The 21550-nt window shown below is 40.8% G+C and overlaps 1 protein-coding gene across 1 annotated transcript; it reads left to right on the top strand.

Annotated features, from left to right (window-relative positions):
* Positions 1-340: 340 nt before the first annotated feature.
* On the top strand, positions 341-20087 carry GARIN2 (golgi associated RAB2 interactor family member 2). The gene is made up of 7 exons (XM_060003407.1): positions 341-350; positions 800-975; positions 4058-4257; positions 4962-5478; positions 8513-8760; positions 16009-16037; positions 19954-20087. Exons 1-7 carry the CDS (start codon positions 341-343, stop codon positions 20085-20087), a joined length of 1314 nt encoding a protein of 437 aa, XP_059859390.1.
* Positions 20088-21550: the final 1463 nt, after the last annotated feature.

Below are 21550 nucleotides of genomic sequence, written 5' to 3'. Positions count from 1 at the left end.
GCCAGGGAAAGGAAAAGAAGGATCTCTGAGAAAGGACTGAGGTGGAAATAAACATTCAGAACTTACTGCTTTCCTCTAACCGGCGTGGAGTTTATGAAGAAGGAGGAGTGACCTTCTGAAGGTTTGAACAGAATTGCATTCTAGGACCTGTTCCTTTCTTGGAACTCTGTGATTTCTGGTAGATGAAAGGTGAAATCCAATGATGAAGAGCCATTGGTGTCTACTGAAGCAGGTTCTGGAGAGAGAGCCAGAGCGACAGCAGGAGATGTACAGCTGTCAGTGACTAGATAGATACCCACTGTTCACTAAGCCTCGGTAGTGGGTGAATGGTCAGGAAGAGATGGTCTCAGGTTAGTATGGTATACCCTACTTACAGAAAAGGACTTTAGGCCCATGCATGCTGGGAAGGATAGAGGTACCATTAATTAGGAAGGTGGAAAATAATGGTTTGGGGAGGGGGGATGCTGAGAGGCCTCCCCTAACCACCCTAACTAATTTCTGTTGCCAGTCCCACACCCCAGACACTTTTTATCACATGGATCTGATCCAGAGTCTTTGTAGCCCTTATCATCCAACATCTTCTTGCTTACTCGCTGTTTCCCCAGAGACTGTAACCTGCGTGAGGGCAGGCATCTTATTGGTCTTATTCACATGGATCTCCAGTGCCCATCACAGTCCCTGGAATGTCGTAGATGTTGATAAAATTTGTTGAATTAGTGGAAAAGTGAGGCGACTTAATTATTATATTAGATTTTCTCTGTCTCTGTTCACTGTATTTCCATTTCTTCAACTTTCTGAGGTTTATACATAAGCACAATGAAGAAGAATGACAGCAAGTCTACTATGAGTATTGACGAGCAAGATGACATCTGTGTCCCAGGCTCCAAGTATCCAGGAGAGCTTCAAAATATGTTGGATGAAGGAGAGTATGCCCCTTTTGTATCTCCTCCCATATTAGAGAGCAGTTTTATCCAGGTAAATAATAATTGAGCCCTGAATTAAGTTCTAATAACTTTGGTAATTAATTTTCTCAAAGACAACAGAAAAGGTTGGAAAAATTGTTTTAATGTGGCAAGGGAATGTGTGATACAATTAAAGGAATGGTTTGGGAACTTCAAACAACCTAAAATAATTATGATGTAAAAGGAAAATTAATTTCAAATTTTCCCAACAAACTCTTACCTAGAAATTCTGTCCCAAGTCTACTGAAATTTTCATTCTATCATCATCTCCCCAAAACTACACAAAGAGATTATAGTCATTTTTAGAATATTCTGCCACAGGAAAGCACTCAGATAACTCCTTAACTTAGGAGACATTTTAAAGAATAACATCTATGACACAACTAGGGATTAAAATGCATTTTGGTTCTTAGTTCTGAAGGTAAAATATAATTGTCAAATTGTGCCAGGGAGAAGAGTTTCCTTCTCCTGAAAATGTACCTACATGATGAATGAAACTACACTTCAATGCATTTGAGAGCAATTCTAACTTTCCGCTAAACATTCAACATTAAATTATTCAGACAGGGGCTTCCCTGACGGTCCAGTGGTTAAGACTCTGTGCTTCTGCTGCAGTGGGGTGCAGGTTCGATCACTGGTTGGGGAAGTTCCGCATGCTGTGAGGTATGGCCAAAGGGAAAAAAAAGAAAACTCAGACAAAGAAACAGGGAAATGAGTTCAATGGTGTTGGCCATACCCTTAAACTTCCTGAAAATGTCACAACCAAGTCTAACGTGAAACATGCCCATTTAAGCAGCTCCTCGGCTGATTCTACAAAGGAGTGACAGGAACGACAACATACACACATTCTCTGCACTGACGGGAGACCTCCTCACTTCCAGACACCATAGGAGGGAGGTGATGCCTCAAAGAACACTAATGTTTAAGTCATGCCCCAGAAGGCATGAGATGCTGTGATTTGATGCTCTTTACCTTCTGTGCGCTTCTTTCCTACTAATAATCTTTTTATTTTATTTTTCACACTTCTGCAAATAACCATTTTCAAGCTCTAATGAACACTGGGAGAGGCAGTCAAATAACCATTTTCAAGCTTTTCAATAACCATTTTCAAGCTTTTTTCAAATAACCATTTTCAAGCTCTAATGAACACTGGGAGAGGCAGTCAGCATTCTATAAATCAGACATGGCCCCATGTCTTAACTGGGTATGTTATTCCCTTTAGCACACACAACCTCTTGTGGTCAGTATGTCTTTGGCAGCAAGTTATCAAGGTTCCTGACTCAACTGTGAGCGAAAAAGAACAATTATCTCAAGTAGAGTGAAAGAACCACAGGACACCAACTCACTCTTGGGAGTCATCAGGGACCTGGGTTGTCTCTTTTTGTTGTCACCCTCAAATTCACTCCCTTCGTGATATCACATGCAAACAGGACATGACAGCTGCCAGCAACGGAAGGGATGTGTCTCATCCTTGAACTGTCTGTGAGGGCTGAGAACCCTTTCCCAGAGCCTCCAGGAGGCCCCCAGCAGTGTCTCATTGGCCAGGGCCTGCTGAGAGCAATCACTGGCCAGGGGATGGAATGGATCACCATGACCAGTTTAGGTGGATCAGGATTTAGCTCCTCAGCTGGGGCAGCATCCCTGAGGGGTGGATACTGGACAAAACCAGAATTCCATTAATCCGATGAATAGGAGCATGGCTTTGGGTAGGTAATCAATAGTGTAGGCTACAATCTCTTTCTAAATATATTTGCTTTTAAGTCATTTATTTTTTTGAAGCAGTTAATGTACAGCTGAGAAACCAAGTGTTTTCCCTCTCTGGCTTCCTTCACATCCCTGTCTACCCACTTTCCAGTCTCCTCCTCTTCCAACTGGCAGAGATTCTCAGCCAGTCTATGTCCCACATTGTTCAGGTCTCAGCTAGAGGTCCCTTCCTCAGGGGAGGATTTTCTGACCCTATGGTAAGGGTGTGCTGGAGCTGGCCGATTGGTAAGTGTTCAGGAAGTTTACAAGTCAGTTGTTAAACACAGCCATCGTTAAGAATTAAATTGTATAAACTTGTAAATAAAACTATTCAGGGGCTTCCCTGGTGGCGCCGTGGTTGAGAGTCTGCCTGCTGATGCAGGGGACGCGGGTTCGTGTCCCAGTCTGGGAAGATCCCACATGCCACGGAGCGGCTAGGCCCGTAAGCCATGGCTGCTGAGCCTGCGCGTCCAGAGCCTGTGCTCTGCAACGGGAGAGGCCACAAGAGTGAGAGGCCTGCATAACGCAAAAAAAAATAAAAATAAAACTATTCAAAACAAAGGCAACAAGGGATTTCCCTGGTGGTCCAGTGGGTAAGACTCTGCACTTCCAATGCAGGGGGCCTGGGTTTGAACCCTGGTCGGGGAACTAGATCCCGCATGCATGCCACAACTAAGAGTCTGCATGCTGCAACTAAGAAGTCCACATGCTGTGACTAAAAGCCCACATGCCGCAACTAAGACCCAGTACAGCGGAAATAAATAAATAAGTAAATGTTTTTTTTTAAAGTACCCCCCCCAAAAAAAAACCAAAGGCAACAAATACTCAAAACTCATCATTCCTATTATATTACTACATTTTACTATTATCTTGAGGTTATGGATACAAGTTTGACTTCTGGGAGAATCAATTGGTTGTATGGATTTAACATAAAGAGTATGGTATATCATTGTCTGTAAATTGTGTGCTACTCATCTTTTATACCAGTGAAATTGATAATAAACTTATGAGTATCTCCCGAGAGACAGTGGTTACACACTTATCAGCACACCATTGCCTTCCTCCTCCCAAGTCAAGTTTTCTGTGATGTGCTCCACAGCACAGCACCCTGAACTTATACTCAGTAACACTTACAACAACACTTAGTGACATACTTGTTTAATGTTCGCCTCCCCCAGTGGACCCCACAGGTCAGAGACTGTGTCTGTCTGTTCTCTGTGATATCTCTAAGAATTCACTTGAACAAAGGCATCATGGTTCATTTCTCCTTTATTCCTACACTGCTTGGGTAAACGAGGTTGTCAGGGCCACACACTTTAACAGAAAACTCCTCTTCCTGTTCTCTGCCTCAGGTCAACAGGAGAGGTGAATCCATTTACCTTCATAACCGAGCCAACTGGGTGACTGTAGGCATCTGCTCTTCCAGTCCCACCCTCAAGACCCCCAATGTGATGCTGTTGGCACATCTGACACCCGCTGCCCAGAAAGATTCAGAACCCCTTTTTAAAAGTCTTCTGACATCTCCTTCTCCGGAGAATGTGGTGCTCACCAGGTGAGTTACAAAGAGAAGAGGTTAAAGACCTCTCAGAAAACATGCTTTGCCCCTGAGGAGCTGAGAATAGAAACACAGATGACAAGTGGTCCAAGGGAGCATCTCACTTGTGCTCCCTGCTGCAGATGAGAGAGTCACATCCTTAAAGTCTGGGGAGATAGTTTGACAACCTGGAAGTCAAACAGGCCATTCACTTTTCAAAACTTAAACCTAAGTAACAGGAACTGAAGGCTCATAATAAAATGCCTCTCTAGAACATTCCCCCCACCCTATCCCAACTTCCATCAGAATTAGCTCTGGTCTTGTCTCAAGCCACCAACTTGCTGTAGGACCCACAGAAAATCACTAACTTCTCTCAGTCTCAACCTTGCAGGATTAACTAAATGGGACAACTTCTCCTAAATAAATAGTAAATAGTTGATATTTTAGTTCATTAGAGTCTTAGTATGATTCAGGCCAGATGGCCCTCAGGAGCCTGATTACATGTACTAAAAATCAAAGTTTTGACCCTCAAAAGCTAAGAACCAGACCTGGGAACATATGGCCACAAGAAGGTCCTGCCCCATCCCATGCCTGCCCCTCCCCAGGCCCGTCAGAGAGACACGCCTGTTGTCCTGAGTCTCACGCCACAAACTGCTATAAAAGGAAAGTCCTCATGATAGTTTCCAATCAGGCCTCCAGATGATATTTGCATTTGTCTGCAGGTTTCTCCCTCTGCAGTTTGTGACTCTTTCTGTGCATGATGCTGAGAATATGCGCATCAAAGTAAAGCTGGTGAGTGGCCGAGCCTACTACCTACAGCTCTGTGCCCCTGCATGCAAACAAGACACCCTATTCCGTCAGTGGGTGGAACTCATCTCCCTCTTGAATGAGGAGAAAGCCAAAGCTTCCAAAGTGTCAGAAGTCTTCAGCCTCTCAGAAATCAAAAACAGCACAGACATCACAGGGTCAGTGGACATCACGGATATTGCAGCCTTCACAGCTGTACAGACCCCACACCTGTACACATGTTCAGACCTCATCAATGGCATAGAAAGCATTGATTTCTCAGAATTCACGGACATCACCGATGTCACCGATGTCACAGATACTCCAGAAAATGAGGTCACCGAGGCCCCGGATATAAGGATTGTCACAGAAGTCACAGAAGTCACGGACATCTGCAATGTCACAGTGGTGTTTGAAAATGATGACATACTCAGGGCCAAGCGGGAGGAAGAGGTATGTGACATGGAAGACTTTCATTCTCTAATAATCACTCTCTTTCACCTTCTTTGGTAAAAGCTACCTGACATCGATTATCAAAATGCTATGGAACTTACTCTTAGTAACCTAATATTAACAATGAGTTCCGCTACCTGAACCCTGGTGTAAAAGAGTTGTAAGATGTTCCCTGAAACAGGCAGTGCACATCCATACCATACAACTTAACCCTGTAGAAAGCTATGGTGGGATAAAAGGAACTTTGGTATCAGAGTCAGAAGCCCTGGGTTGGAATCTTGCCCTGCTGCATGTTAGTTTGGCCAAGTCACTGAACCTGCATGAGTCTGTTTCCTCACCTCTCAAATGAGGATATTAATATCATGCAAGGGCTATATTAAGGTTTAAATGTACACAAAAGTATGAAGTATACTGAAGGATAGGGTGAAATTTCAATAAGAAGTGAAGGTGGAAATAAGAAAATAAAATACCCAAAGTGAGCATCTTTAGAAAGGGCCAGAAAGTGGAAAAACACAGAAACACATCTGAGAATAAATCAGTTTGGCTGGAGCATAACATATGTGGAAAATATTAGGATATAGGATGGAAAGTTGCTTGCAAACCTTGAATGCCAAAATAAGAAGTGTAGACTCAGTCCTTGGGCAAACCTTAGCCACAAAATCTCTGTGTAAGGGAGTGAAAGCTGTGTTTTTAAAAGATTAGTCTGATGGAAGGATGGATGGCAGGTAAAGAGATCAGTGTGTAGACTGCTGCTGAGAAACCTCCGTGGGGCCCACAACAGAAAAATGGCAGAGGGCAAAGATGGACATTTCCAGAAGAAGAAAACGCTAGCTAATGAATTTAGTGGGAAAGTTTTACCTCACTAGTAATCAAAGAAATGCAAACTTGAAAAAAATTTCATCTATAAAACTGCTAATTAAAAGAATAAAAATAGTCAGTGTCGGGCTTCCCTGGTGGCACAGTGGTTGAGAGTCCACCTGCTGATGCAGAGGACGCGGGTTCGTGCCCCGGTCCGGGAAGATTCCACATGCCGCGGAGCAGCTGGGCCCGTGAGCTATGGCCGCTGAGCCTGCGCCTCCGGAGCCTGTGCTCCGCAACTGGAGAGGCCACAGCAGTGAGAGGCCCGCGTACCGCAAAAAAAAAAAAAAAAATAGTCAGTGTTAGTAAAGGTGGGGTCACCTTGGAATTTGTAAAGATTCATGGTAGGGTGAGAATTGGAACAAACTTTCTTGAAATCATTATGAGTCAAGAACCTAGAAATGTTGACACCCTTTGACTCAGTGATTCCACTTTTAAGAATCTTTCTTAAGGAGTTAATCATCAATAGGAATGAGGATTTAGCTATAAAGATGTTAATCATACCACATCTATACCATGTTTATAAAAATGAAATAATGAAAATACGGAAGTAAACTAAACATCCACCACAGAGAAATGGCTAAATGAATTTAAATCCACAAAGGTCAGGTACCATGTTTATCTCATTCAGGAGCAACCACAGTGACTGGCAAGATCATAGTCACTCAGGAAATATTTGTTAAACGAATGACTACTCTGTAGCTGTTAAAATTGTTGGAGAATTTTTCTTTACTTGGAAAAATGTTTATGATGTAAACCTGAGTGAAAAATGAAGTAAAGAATATGATCCTTATTGCATAAAAATGCATGTAAACACACAGACAATAGGAGGGGGAAAAGTCATATTGTTAATAGTAGTTTATTTCTAGATTGCAAGTTTATAAGCAATTGATGTTTTCTTCTTTATATATTTCTGAATTTTCTGTTTCCTACAATAAAAATAATTTTTAATTAGAAAAATTCAAGTAGCTTTACACAGTTTTTAATAACATGGGGAAATTTTTATAATAAATCATTAAGTGAAAAATGTGGGATATGACCACAAAGCAGACACATTCAAAATAAATAAATGGACAGAAAGATCGCAATGAAATGTGTCATGGTAGTTATTTCTGGCCTGTGGCATCAAGCAAGCAATAATTTTCTCCCTCTAACTTTATATCTCTTAGGATTTTCTAAATATTCTATGATAAATATACATTACTTTCATTGTCAGAAAAATATGTTTTAGCTTTAGAGAAGATTATTGCATTATTTTCAAGGAACAGCCATAGAGGTGATGGACTATGTAATGACAAAGGGAGGAAGAAGGTGCAGATGTGAAGGACATCAGAGAGACGGAGTCTTTTTTTAAAGATTTATTATTTATTTATTTTAATTTTTGGCTGCATAGGGTCTTAGTTGCAGTACGCGGGATCTTTCATTGCGGAGCATGGGCTTCTCTCTGGTTGTGGTGTGCGGGCTTCAGAGCTCATGGTCTCTGTAGTCTGCGGCACGTGGGATCTCAGTTCCCTGACCAGGGATCGAACCCACGTCCCCTGCATTGGAAGGCAGATTCTTTACCACTGGACCACCAGAGAAGTCCAAGAGAGACAGAGTCCTTAAGACCGGCTGACCTATTGCTCTGAGGCCTGAGAGAGATTCTAAGGAAGGTGGGGAGCGACAGAAGTGGTGTATTAACAGAAACCAGGACATTAGAACGGGAGATATTTTAGGGTACTAAGTTTTAGATTCTAAGTCTTTTGAAAAACAAACTCTTTAGTATTACTAGGAACCTCCAACTTCTGTCACCTATTAGATGCTCTTAAATCAAGAGCAACCTTGGATTGGGGAGCAGGTGTCAAGGCATTTCTAGAAAACCTTCCTTTCCTGCCAATTCAGGGAGAGGAAGTCCTGCAATTGAGTCCTAATTTTCTTGTGTGAGGTGACATTGGTATACCTGACCACATGAGTTTTAGCATGTGCTGTGTCAGGTCCCCATGCTGCCAACCTCCAGCGCCCACCGGGGCTCTTCTCAATGGCTGTGCAATACCAAGCCTCACCCCCCTCATCATTGTGCCTGTGCGCTTGAGGCCACTCAGTAAATATAGATGAAATAATTACTGCTCCTTAAATAATCTGCTTCTGTATGATGCTCTTCTGCTCCCTGATTTGCTGCCGCCTGTTATTTTCAAAGGAAAAAATGGAAAATATTCTGAAGGCTGGTTGTCTACAATATACAAAAATTAAGAATGAGTTTAGAGAATCCTCAAAACATGTCACCATCTCAAACCTAATGCTAACTTTCGAAGGTGAAAGATGTTTTCAAACTACCTTGACTCCAGAAGAAGGTGAGACAAATAAATCCAAAGAGATGAGCGATAGGCCCTCTGAAATAAGGCCAACAGACTCTAAAAGCACAGCTCTCAAGGCTGAAGAATCCAGGTATGTGAGGCAGGGAAATGCCAAGTGATGCTAAGATGTGAAGTATGTAAATAAGTGCATGCTTTCAAGTCCCTGCAACTAGGGCATTGTTTGCTGAAGATCCTCAGACATACATACAATGTAATTGAATGATAACATAATCAACTCAATTATCCACATTTGGTTCAACCTTGTCTAATTTTTATTTTCACACCAACTTCTCACACCATTCAGTTGGCATTCTGGGCCATCTGCCTGGTGTCAGTGGTGTGTGCTGAAGAAAACAACAGAATCACGATGTCCACATTTTGGAGTTAGAGGCTAGAGTATTTACAGGTATTTTTATCTTTACACTTCTCTGTATTTTCTTCTCTACATATCCCTTACCCTTTTTTTTTTTTTTTTTTTTTGCGGTACACGGGCCTCTCACTGTTGTGACCTCTCCCGCTGCGGAGCACAGGCTCTGGGCGCGCAGGCTCAGCGGCCATGGCTCACGGGCCCAGCCGCTCCGCGGCATGTGGGATCTTCCCAGACCGGGGCATGAACCTGCGTCCCCTGCATCGGCAGGCAGACTCTCAACCACTGCGCCACCAGGGAAGCCCCCCCTTTCCCTTTTCTACATTTCCAATGAATAACTTAATAATCTGAAAAACTATTTTTATAATTGTAATACCCAATTGCAAGATGAATGTGAGAGACACTGTGGTATTATAAAGATAAAAATTAATATGACCATTCTGGAATAACAGCTAATAAGAAACCAGAGAAAAATATAGAGATCTAAATGCTACATTAGCAAGAATGAAAATGAGGAATGTCATGAATTATGTCTAAGTTCTTTTTAAATATAAAAAGGAACAGGGGAAAACAGGGAAACAAGCTTTTTAAAAGTTTCACTCACTCATTCAATAATATTTACTGAGCACCTTCTATGTGCTAGAGACTGGAAATACAGCAGTGAAAACGAGTCATAGAGTGTTTCATTTTAGTGGAGGGTATAGATAATAATCAAATAAAGTATATTATGCCGCTGGAATGTGCTGCGAGAAAACAAAAAGTAACAGAAAGATTTGAAGAGGGAGTAGGGATAGTGGTCAGGAACTGCTTCTCTGAGGAATGGCAGAGATCTGAAGGAAGGGTGGAGCTCTGAGGGAATAGAGTTCCAAGCTGACTGACTGCATAACAATTATAAATGGGACATGTTAGGTGGTCAGCAAATGATCATTATTGTCACTATTACTTCATTTCCAATAGCGTAGAGAAAAGAAAGTTGGCTATTCTGTCAAAACAAAAACAAAAACAGAAAACAAAATATCTTAATTGACTCAGGGTTAAGTGTTCAAAACTGGCTTTCTTCTTAACCTTCTTTCCCAGCTAAGAAGGGGTCCAGGGAAGGAAAGGAATATGGATGATCCTTAGAGGATTCTTAAGCCTTGAAGTCAGAGTAACATTTGCTTTTGCCCCTGGGCAGTCACATTTCTCGCAGTTCTAGGGCCTCTAGATCCAAGTGCCAATACATTCAAGGTGTTGGTGGATCTTGATTATAATTTCAATACTTTTGGTTGTATGCTTCAGCAAAGCATCGTGTCTTATCTAGGGTTTCTATACCATTGGTCCTTTTTTTCTTTTTTGGTGGTACACGGGCCTCTCACTGTTGTGGCCTCTCCCGTTGCGGAGCACAGGCTCCGGACGCGCAGGCTCAGTGTCCATGGCTCACGGGCGGGCCCAGCCGCTCCGCGGCATGTGGGATCTTCCCGGACCCGGGGCACGAACCCGCGTCCCCTGCATCGGCAGGCGGACCTCAACCACTGCGCCACCAGGGAAGCCCTACCAGTGGTTCTTAATGTGTGGCTGGTCAGCAGCATCACCTGAGAGCCAGTTAATGATGTAAATTCTCAGGCCCACCCCCACCCTGCTGAATCATAAACCCTGGGATAGTCTCAGCATTTTGTGTTGTAATAGGCCTCCCAGTGGTTCAAATGTACAATCAGGTTTGAGAACTGTTGCCTTATGAGAAGCCATTCCTAGGTACAAAGCAGGGCTGAGCAAGGCTTGTGAGGGCTTCTCCTGAGGCCCCGGAGCCAAAATGGGGATTCCCCTTCATAGCCATAGGAAGAACAATCAGGTCAAATTCAAGGGAGGCTTCTTCAGAAATTTTTCCCATATGACCAAGAGCTTTGAAGTTTGGATTTAAAAATATATTAAAAATCAATTCATATAGATAACTAATGAGAACCTGTTGTTCTCAGGAACTCTACTCAATGCTCTGTGGTGGACCTAAATGGGAAGGAAATCCAAAAAAGAGGGTATATATGTATACATATAGCTGATTCACTTCACTGTACAGCAGAAACTAACACAACATTGTAAATCAACTATACCCCAATTAAAAAAAAATCAATTCATGTCTTTTTCTTCTCTGATTGCCATAGCTAGGACTTCCAAAACTATGTTGAATAAAAGTGGTGAGAGTGGACATTCTTGTCTTATTCCTAATCTTAGAGGAAATGCTTTCAGTTTTTCACCATTGACATGATATTAGCTGTGGGTTTGTCATACATGGGCTTTATTATCTTGAGGTAGGTTCCCTCTATGCCCACTTTCTGGAGAGCTTTTTATCATAAATGGGTGTTGAATTTTGTCAAAAGCTTTTTCTGCATCTATTGAGATGATCATGGTTTTTATTCTTCAATTTGTTGATGTGGTATGTCATACTGATTGATTTGCAAATATTGAAAAATCCTTGCATCCCTGGGATAAATCCCACTTGATCATGGTGTATGATCCTTTTAATGTATTGCTGGATTTGATTAGCTGGAATTTTGTTGAGGATATTTTCATCTAAGTTCATCAGTGATATTGGCCTGTAATTTTCTTTTTTTGTGGTATCTTTGTCTGGTTTTGGTATCAGGGTGATGGTGGCCTCATAGACTGAGTTTGCAGGTGTTCCTTCCTCTGCAATTTTTTGGAATAGCTTCAGAGGATAGGTGTTAACTCGTCTCTAAATGTTTGATAGAATTCAGCTGTGAAGCCATCTGGTCCTGGACTTTTTTGCATGTTGGGAGTTTTTAAATCACAGATTCAATTTCAGTACTTATGTTTGGTCTGTTCATATTTTCTATTTCTTCCTGGTTCAGTCTTGGGAGATTGTACCTCTCTAAGAATTTGTCCATTTCTTCTAGGTTGTCCATTTTGGGGGCATATAGTTGCTTGTAGTAGTCTCTTATGATCCTTTGTATTTCTGTGGTGTCAGCTGTAACTTCTTCTTTTTCATTTCTAATTTTATTGATTTGAGCCCTCTACCTTTTTTTCTGGATGAGCCTGGCTAAAGGTTTATCAATTTTGTTTATCCTTTCAAAGAACCAGATTTTAGTTCATTGATCTTTTCTATTGATTTCTTCATCTCTATTTCGTTTGTTTCCGCTCTGATCTTCATGATTTCTTTCCTTCTACTAAATTTGGATTTTGTTTTTTCTTTCTCTAGTTGCTTTAGGTGTAAAGTTAGGTTGTTTGAGATTTTTCTTGTTTCCTGAAGTAAGATTGTATTTATATAAACTTCCCTCATAGAACTGCATTTGCTGCGTCCCATAGGTTTTGGATCGTCGTATTTTTATTTTCATTTTTTTCTAGGTATTTTTTTTCAATTTCCTGTTAGATTTCTTCAGTGATCCATTGGTTGTTTAGTAGCATATTGTTTAGCCTCCATGTATTTGTGGGCTTTTGCAGTTTTTTTCTTGTTGATTTCTTAAGTTCATAGCATTGTAGTAGGAAAAGATGCTTGATATGATTTCAATTTTCTTAAGTTCACTGAGGCTTGTTTTGTGGCCCATCATGTGATCTGTCCTGGAGAATGTTCCATATGCACTTAAAAAGAATGTGTATTCTGCTGCTTTCGGTTGGAATGCTTTTATTTATTTTCCAGATGGAAGAAACTTTCCTGCTTCAGATTGAGGGTGGAGAAGTAGCTGAAATAGAGAAATTTCCCTCAGGACACTGATCTATTATTTCTTGATGGTAACCACTGAGTTCTTTCAGTGGAACTAAATAATGCCCAGGAGGACTACTGGAAGTCTGATGTGTTAGAGGAGAAAGAAGGAAGGGAGATTTAAAAAGTAACCAATCGGTGCTTTCCTGGTGGCACAGTGGTTGAGAGTCCGCCTGCCGATGCAGGGGACACGGGTTTGTGCCCCGGTCTGGAAAGATCCCATATGCCGCGGAGCGGCTGGGCCCGTGAGCCATGGCCGCTGAGCCTGCGCGTCCAGAGCCTGTGCTCTGCAACGGGAGGGGCCACAACAGTGAGAGGCCCGTGTACCGCAAAAAAAAAAAAAAAGTCATCAATCATCTGTCAGAAGTAGTGAGAGAAAAACAAAGAATGTAAGAGGCAAAGGTATAGAAGCAGGTGCCACTCAATAGAAAATATATCTTTTGCTGTGTATGAGTATGACTTTCATAGAAAAGCATAAGATTTCTAAAAAACAAATGAGATAAAATTGAATCCATCCAATCTAGCAATTTGTCCTAAATAATAATTAATCAAGTCTGATCATTCTGACATCTTCCTTCTGCTTTATTTCATTCATTATGTCTCAAACTCTGTCCCGCCCTTGTCTAAGGCTTCAGAAACACACAGTTCAAAATCTAACAAGGTTAACTGTTTAAATCATTTCAACTTCTTTCCTTGCCCTTTTGCAAATAATAGATGCCCTGAAGCACTGGATTAACTTTTAATGCCTTTAAAAAAAGAAACTTAAAAAAAAATAATTAGTAAACTTTTTTTAAGTACAGTTTTAGATTTACAGAATAATTGAGGACATAGTACATACAGCCCCATATACCCACCCCACAGCCACCTCCTCACCCTCCTCTCATCCCCAGTTTCCCCTATTATTAACACCTGCATTGGTGTGGTACATTTGTTACAATTAATGAACAATATTGATATATTATTATTAACTATAGTCCCTAGTTTAAGGTTCACTCTCTGTGTTGCACAGTTTTGTGGGTTTTGACACATGCATACTGACAATGTATCCACATAAAGAACAGTCTCACTACCCTAAAAATCCTCTGAGCATTAGATAAGCTCTTAGCAGTTTTTTTAAATATTAAAAATTGTAGAGAGAACTTAAGTTTTTAGGTTGAAAAATGATCTGCAGGTGCAAAATTTTGTTAGTCTCACTATTATGATCACTATTAGAAATGATGAGAAAATGAATGCCTATATAAATAGCAAAAATCTTAGAATTTTAAAGATTGAAAAGGATCTTGGTTGGCAAATCCCAAACTCTTCCAGGCCCTGCCCTTCAGTCTCTCAGCTTCCTGTGTGATCTATCTGCTGACCCTACTGTAGAGAAAGAAAGAAATAGACAAAAACAAAGCAAAAAACAAATTTTGGTTCTAACTAATCCTCTTAAGTCCAATTTAATCAAGCATAAGTTATATTTTATTGCCTATTTACATCAGGAACTTAATTACTAGCTAGAGCCTAATTTGAGAATGTTCATTATAAATGAAAGATGTGATAAGATCAAAGAACAGAATGGGATTCACTGATGCTTAATCCTGGGACAATTGCAGGATTAAGTCAGGACACCATGAGAGTGATAAATAAATTCTAGTATATATTCATTTTTCTTCTCCAAGACCATGGATTTCAGTGACACTTTCTAACCGTATACTTTGGAACAATGGAAAAAAAAAAATTAAACAATGATGTCATTGAATATTTTGCCCTCAGATTCATTGGTCTTTAAAATGTAAATTGAGCAACTTAAATCTAGATGAGTGAAAGACGCTGGAGACTTGTATAATGTCATTTTAGGTGCTTTAGAAGTGAAGGATTTACTTTATAAAGCATTTATATTCCTTCGCATACCTTGGCAATAGTGCTACTGTGACTCTTCCCTTTGTTTTAAAGAGGATAATGGCAGGCTTTATTTTAATTTGCACCTATTTTTTTTAAGTACACTTTCTTGATATTTCTCAGTCTCTTGAAAACTTTTATCATTAAACTCAACCTTATTTAAATCACCAGACCTACTTGGTACATGAGTAGTTGTTTGCAAACTTCTCAGAAAATTACTAATTTAACCTTAAGATCCATTGTAGAACCTGAACTGCATGGATTTGCCAGGCCTCTTAAATGGATCAGAATTATGTCTTTGCACATTTATCTGGGAAGATATTATCTAAGGATAATTATTCTTCCCAAACCCTTTTACTCAAACAGCAATACTTCCAAAAGAGTTACTGAAATGTAGCCAAGGAACAAAGATTTGGTGAAAATTAGCTGACAAGTTTATACTTTAGCATGTCAATGAGGTTACAAAAATAAGTATTTTTTGATATTAATTTTAAAAATCAGGCATGCAGAAAACAAACTTCTTTATCCAAAGACATCTCTGAAAGTGAAATAGCCTGAAAAACTGACAGCTAGTCTCCTATTTTATCCACTAAACCATAAGAAGTGTATTAACTTGGACAAATACTTGGGTATGTTATTCACCTACAAGATTCCCATCAGGGCCATAGAGATTGTGATGTAGAGCTAGCAGAGTAGGCACTGTTACCCCAGTCACCCCTCCATTCCAGAATGTACCCCACGTGTCTATGAGAGCTTCCTGTGTGGTCTATCTGCTGACCCTACTGTAGAGAAAGAAAGAAATAGTGATCAAACAGCTGACTCTGTTTACGGAAGCCCCAGAGCAGCAGCAGTTAGCTTCTTGGAGTCTCAACCTCAAATGAATTTTCAGGGGCTCGAGAGGTAGCATGTTAGGGATGGTCACAGCCTCACTGAGTGACAGGTGATAGTTACAATAAAAATAGGTTAGGGCTTCCCTGGTGGCGCAGTGGTTGAGAGTCCGCCTGCCAATGCAGGGGACGCGGGTTCGTGCCCTGGTCCAGGAGGATCCTGCGTGCAGCGGAGCGGCTGGGCCTGCGCGTCCGGAGCCTGTGCTCCGCAACGGGAGAGGCCACAGCAGTGAGAGGCCCGCATACCACAAAAAAAAAAAAAAAAAAAAAATAGCTTATATGTAATTACATACAACTCACTTTTACAGCTTTTACATGTTGGATAGCTTACATGTTATGAAAATTTAGGTAATTTTACTCTAAGATGTATTATAATGAATAATTCCCTTGGCTTGCTAAATATGTTTCATTACTACCTACAAAGTACTTAAAGAATGATTATCTCATACTTAGTAGTTCTTTTCTAAGTATTTGTGGTTATACTGCCAAAACTTTGAAATGTGCTATTTATTTTTACAGGAGCAGGAGAACTGATTCAGACACTTCAGGTATGAAACAAATTCCACTACATTTCTTTGTGATCCCTGGTATCAAGCAGTCACCTCTGGGTCCTAGAACAGAGTAGTTAAGAACAAAGGAATCCAGCTAGATGTTTTGATGCATTCCCTTTCCTGCCTTTGCTCCATTGTGAGAGTCCTATCCTGCAGAAACTGCCTCAAAGACTATATTCATGCTATCTTTCAAGTGGTAGGCATCACTTTGCTTTTTTCTGTGCTGATAGAGTTCCCTAGTTCCCTGAATGTCTAACTCACTGGGCGTGAACCACTCCCGAGGTAGCTCTGCGGGCAGAACCTGAACATGATACGGCCTCTTATTCCTACTGATTTGGAAGGGAATTGATCCACAGCACAATTTCTTGGTAAATCTAAAACCACCTAGCCCCTCTTTTCTTCCTGCTTACGTCTTTGGCTTCTGCTTCGCTGTCAGGTGATACCATTTAATTACCATTTTCCTTACATATTTCCATGGCTCAGGATCTTTAACCTGTAACAAGTATTTGAAGTAGAGGCTGTCTTGTAGGCACCGGTGGAGATTTCTCCCCTTACTTGCTGCTGACCCACTTCTAAGTTACTGTCTAACTTCTTGGGGGGGGGGGGTAGAATGGGCCTCAGCTCCAGTCATGCACATAAAAGAACATCATGGAAGGAACACAGAAGCACACTTAACTAAATGTAAATGGAGAGGAAAAAAATACCAAAAACACTTGAAGACATTTTTAGTCACTTTTGCAAGAGTACTACCAAAAAAAAAAAAAAGCAAATGATTGGTGGGGAGGGCTAAATGGGTGAAGGGGATCAAGTGTATGGTGACAGAAGGAAAATAAATTTTTGGTGGGGAGCACATTGTAAGATATACAGAAATAGAAATATAAAGTTGTACACATGGAATTCATATAATGTTATAAATAAATGTTAGCTCAATAAAATTTTTAAAAAGCAAATGATTATAGGAAAGCTATTTATACAAGTGGGATTTGTCTTTGGGCCTTCCCACTGGAATTTAGTGTCCAAAAAACCAGGTGAACTTCACTGTAATATGGTTTTACCTATATTCCAATCTACAGTATTAAACCTGAAAACAATGTAGGAAAATGCTATCATAGTTTATAAGAAAAATACAAAATTTTATTCGCAATATATAGAATTTTCATCTATCAATTTCTATCCCAAATTTTATTTCAAAAAGAAATCAAATCTGTAAAAATTCCAGAGATATCCTACACCGGCAAACATTTTCCTCTTATTTTCTAAAGACAAGGATAAATCTAGCAAGAGCCTTACCACTAATACATAATTAGTGCAGGAGCATATAATTAGTACATTCTTTGTACATTCTGAAGCACTTCTTATTTTAGCCATAGAAATTTGAAATTAATGTAGGACATTGATAACTTTTATTTTCATCTTATATGTGACTGATTCTTTTACCTGTCTTCTGGCACAAACTCAATTTTGTTCAACTGAACAAGCATTCATTGCCTATCTATTATATATGAGGCACTGTGACAGGCTCTGGGAGAGATTAAAAATAAATAACAGGACCTATTACCTGGCCTCAAGACATGTGCACAAATAACATAAATAGGAATGTTATAGGCCCTATATGAGAAAAGTGGAGAACTAATTTTAGCTCAAGAGAGAAAATCATGAAAGATTCTACGAAGGAAGCAGTCTTTGAGTTAGGAAAGGGGAAACAAGGACATCCTGGATATAAGGAACAGTGTGGGCAAAATCAAAGGAATGAGACAGGGCTGGGCATGTTGAATTTAGGAGTAGTGAGAGAGGCAGCTGGAAAGCAAGGCAGGAGTCAGGTCATGGAGGTTTTAATCCACACTAAGGAGTTTGGAAAGTACTACTTGGTAGGTAAGGAGGAGTCACTGAAAGCCAAGGAAATGACAAAATTAGTATTACATTTTAGGATGAATACTCTGACTGCAGTCTCTAAGAGAAGCTGGAAGAGGCTAGAGGCAGAATGTCATTATAATAGTCTAGGTGAAGGGTACCAAAGTCTTGGCCAGGCAAGAAGCAATGAGATGAGAACAAGGACATGAACACACAGTCAACAAGCTTTAATGACTAAACTACCTGTGTGGACACGAGAAAAAAAGGACTGAGGAGGACAGAGTTTGGGAGGCCACATGACTAGGAGGTAGTGAGTCCATGAAGCAAGCTGGGAAAAGGAAGAAAATCTGGAAGGAAAAGGTGAAGAAATCAGCTATGAAACACTGAACTGAGAATCAAAAGCCCTAGGTTTGAGTCCTAACTGCACTTCCTCTGTTTCATGAACGCATCATTTAATCTCTCTGGGCCTCAGTTTCCTCAGCTATCAAATGTGTGTGCGTATGGGTGGGGGAACGAGGAGGGCGCGACTGGCTGTCTCAAGGCCCTTTCTGCTGCTGTGATTTTCTTAGCTCCCATTTGTGGTCCTGGTGGCGCATCTATGTAAATTTACCAGGCAGCTTGAAATGGGGCTCTGGAAATCAGGAGCTGAGGAAAGATATGGCAAACGTGCAGCGAAATTCCCCTCTTGCGCTTGTTAAATCACGAAGATGGTACAATATGCACATTTGGCGTGCGATTTTCACGAAGTATTAATTATTTTCCCTGTTTGTTTTCTTTCATGTACTTTCTCATTCTTCCCGCTTTCCTTTCCTATATCCCCTCACTTTTCCTCACTTAGGATTGTACAGTTTTTCAATGTTCCCTCTGATTAGCATTTCTTTCCCCCTTATCACACTCTTCTGAATCACTTCTTTTTTCCCCTTTCACACTCAACACTCTTCACCCCAAGAAAAGCAAAGATTAGTAGAATTTTAATCCCTTGTCCCATTGAATTTAGACTGAATGTAGACGGAAAGTGAGTTTGTAAATCTGATTTCTATTCTAGGCAGGAGCCAGAATAATCACTGCTCCCACGGCAGTAAAACAAATCACTGTTTCTATTAACCCCATCAGATTCACATTCACACAACTCCTGGGCAGGGCTAGTTGGGGACCATGGTCTCCAATTCATCTCTCCAACCTCTCAGCAGTTTGAAAGAATGACATTTCTTCTCCTTTTTGAGTAAGGTTTTGGGTAAAGTGGCACTGCAAATGTACTGTTTTTATGAAAAGGCTACAAGGCAGGGCCCAGGCTAAACCCATCTTCTCTGGATCTGGGTCCATCTTTCTCCTTTATTGACTTTCAATTTCTTACCTTTCTAAGCTTTATTCTCCTTAACTTTGCTGATTTCTTTACAGTGAGCCCAAACAATAGGTTTATCTATAATCCCGTGTTATTCTTCCAAGATGGAAAGAAATGAGACAAAGGATAGAGATTCAAGAAATAAGAAAAAGAGGGCTTCCCTGGTGGCGCAGTGGTTGAGAGTCCGCCTGCCGATGCAGGGGACACGGGTTTGTGCCCCCAAACCCGGTCCAGGACAATCCCACATGCCGCGGAGCGGCTGGGCCCGTGAGCCGTGGCCGCTGAGCCTGCGCGTCCGGAGCCTGTGCTCCGCAACGGGAGAGGCCAGAACAGTGAGAGGCCCGCGAACCACCACCACCCCCACCCCCGCCCCGGCAAAAAAGAAAGAGGGAACTCATTTAAGAAATACTGGGAGTCCTCCCCTCCCCCACCCATCTTTCTTTTCCACTTTCCTCTTAACTGCCGCAAATCAAACCCTTGGAATCCTAAGCAGCCAGGTTCATTCTCTGTTTATGAAACCAGGGCTAAAAAGAAAAAGAGTGGGAGAAACTGTGAAATTTAACAATGGGCTCCATCGGAAAGAATAAACACATTTTTGATGAGACATTTTGGAACATCATTTGAATTTAAGACTCAAATTTAAGTTCTCTCTACTTCTGTGACATTTTTCTCTCCTGTTTTTGGCTTTTTTCTCTCCTCACTTCCTCTCTCTCTCTCTAGTGATCTCTCTTCCACCTTGTCCCAGTATTTTCTGGCTCTCTCCTCTCCTGTCAAATCCTCTTCTAATTTCCTCAGTCTTGTGCCTCATCTGTCCTCCCTTTCTCAGGGGAATACATGTGAAGAAAGGAAAGTAAAACAAGAAAAGGCCAATGGAAAAAAACAAGTAAGACAACCTAAAGGTAATTTTTACAATTATAAGTCTATAGATATAAATGACAGACATGACTTTTTCACAAAAAGCTGTCAATAAACTGAATCTTTTAACATTGAATCTTATTACTTCTACTGTAGTAACAATAGAGGTGGAATGGAATATTGAGATATTGTTGTGGCTTCTGCTCTAGAATCCACCAGTGGTCAAAATGTAACATCAGCACAGGGCAAGAAGGCGCTTCAGGTGAGGCACTGGCAGGGAATTACTTGCTACTGCTTTTACAGTGATTCCTTCTCATTGCTACCTTCCTCTTTGCTCCCTTATCATACTGTTTCCCAACCTGCTTTCTCAGATTAGCCAACACAGCCAAAGCCTCTTACTTTCATACCAAAATTATACAAATATTCACAGAGTCCCTGCAGGGCTGCCATGTACAATTGTGCAGATTGGACACTGCACAGAGTTGGGGGTCCCATTCACGTTGTAGTCTCTGTGCAATGAATAACTTGCACAGCTGTATGTGGTGGCATACAGTATTCTAAATTTCTTTGAGACACTAGCTTTACAGTGAGTTACTTATGAATGAAACTTCTCTCAGTTGCCTCTCCCAATATAGCTAATGCTGTGTGTGTGTGTGTGAGAGAGAGAGAGACTGCATGTGTGTGTGTGTGCATATGCACACACATGCGTTTAAGGCTGAATTCACACAATTGAAGGGAAGTTTGGTGAAACAGGGGTGGCTTCAGCAGGAAGCACATGCCCATCTTATCAGGGCTCTGATGATGGAATTGAGGTGCCTACCCTCTTTTCCGCCTTTCTGTCACTCTGTCACCAAAGTCAGTTTAGCATTTGAGCACTGAGTTTATTAACAGGGCCCCACCCAGGTGCACACCATGGGCCAGAGATAATGCACCAGAGAAAAACAATGTGGCCAAAAAATAACAAATGTTCACACACCATAATCCCCTGGCCTTCACATACTCTCCTTAGTCTGTGCTGTTCTTTTGTCACTTCTTAATAGTGTTATTAAGAGCATACACTATTAAGTATGCTCTTAACAGTGTTCTATGGTGGTGGACAGTGAAGGGATGGCACTCAGGGTGATATGCTGATTCCTATACCCACCTAGGGAGAGTCCCAAGCCCAGCTACTTCTCAATATATTATAGCATTTAGAGAGAGAAGTTCCTTTAAAAAGCTAACCCAATATTCTACAGTGATTTCATCCTTTCATTGATACATTCTATAACATGAAATTTCAAATATTGTGGTCTCATTAAGAGAGATCTACAAATGCAAAGAAGGGCAAAAATGATGATATACATAATGTATTTAAATCTTGACTTCAGAAATGCAAAAAGTGGCTCCCAAATATTTAAATTGTGAATCGCTAATATATGGGAAAAGGTAGATGATTTTTTTATGTGGTGAAAAAAGTTTGCTA

The sequence above is a fragment of the Delphinus delphis genome, chromosome 2, assembly GCF_949987515.2.
Source record: "Delphinus delphis chromosome 2, mDelDel1.2, whole genome shotgun sequence".
Taxonomy (NCBI): domain Eukaryota; kingdom Metazoa; phylum Chordata; class Mammalia; order Artiodactyla; family Delphinidae; genus Delphinus; species Delphinus delphis.
This window is presented reverse-complemented; position numbering and strand designations above follow the sequence as displayed.

Coding starts and splice junctions, on each gene's coding strand:
- GARIN2 (XM_060003407.1), top strand. Junction 976..4,057: donor TAGAGAGCAGTTTTATCCAG/GTAAATAATAAT, acceptor TCTCTGCCTCAG/GTCAACAGGAGAGGTGAATC. Junction 5,479..8,512: donor GGGCCAAGCGGGAGGAAGAG/GTATGTGACATG, acceptor TTATTTTCAAAG/GAAAAAATGGAAAATATTCT.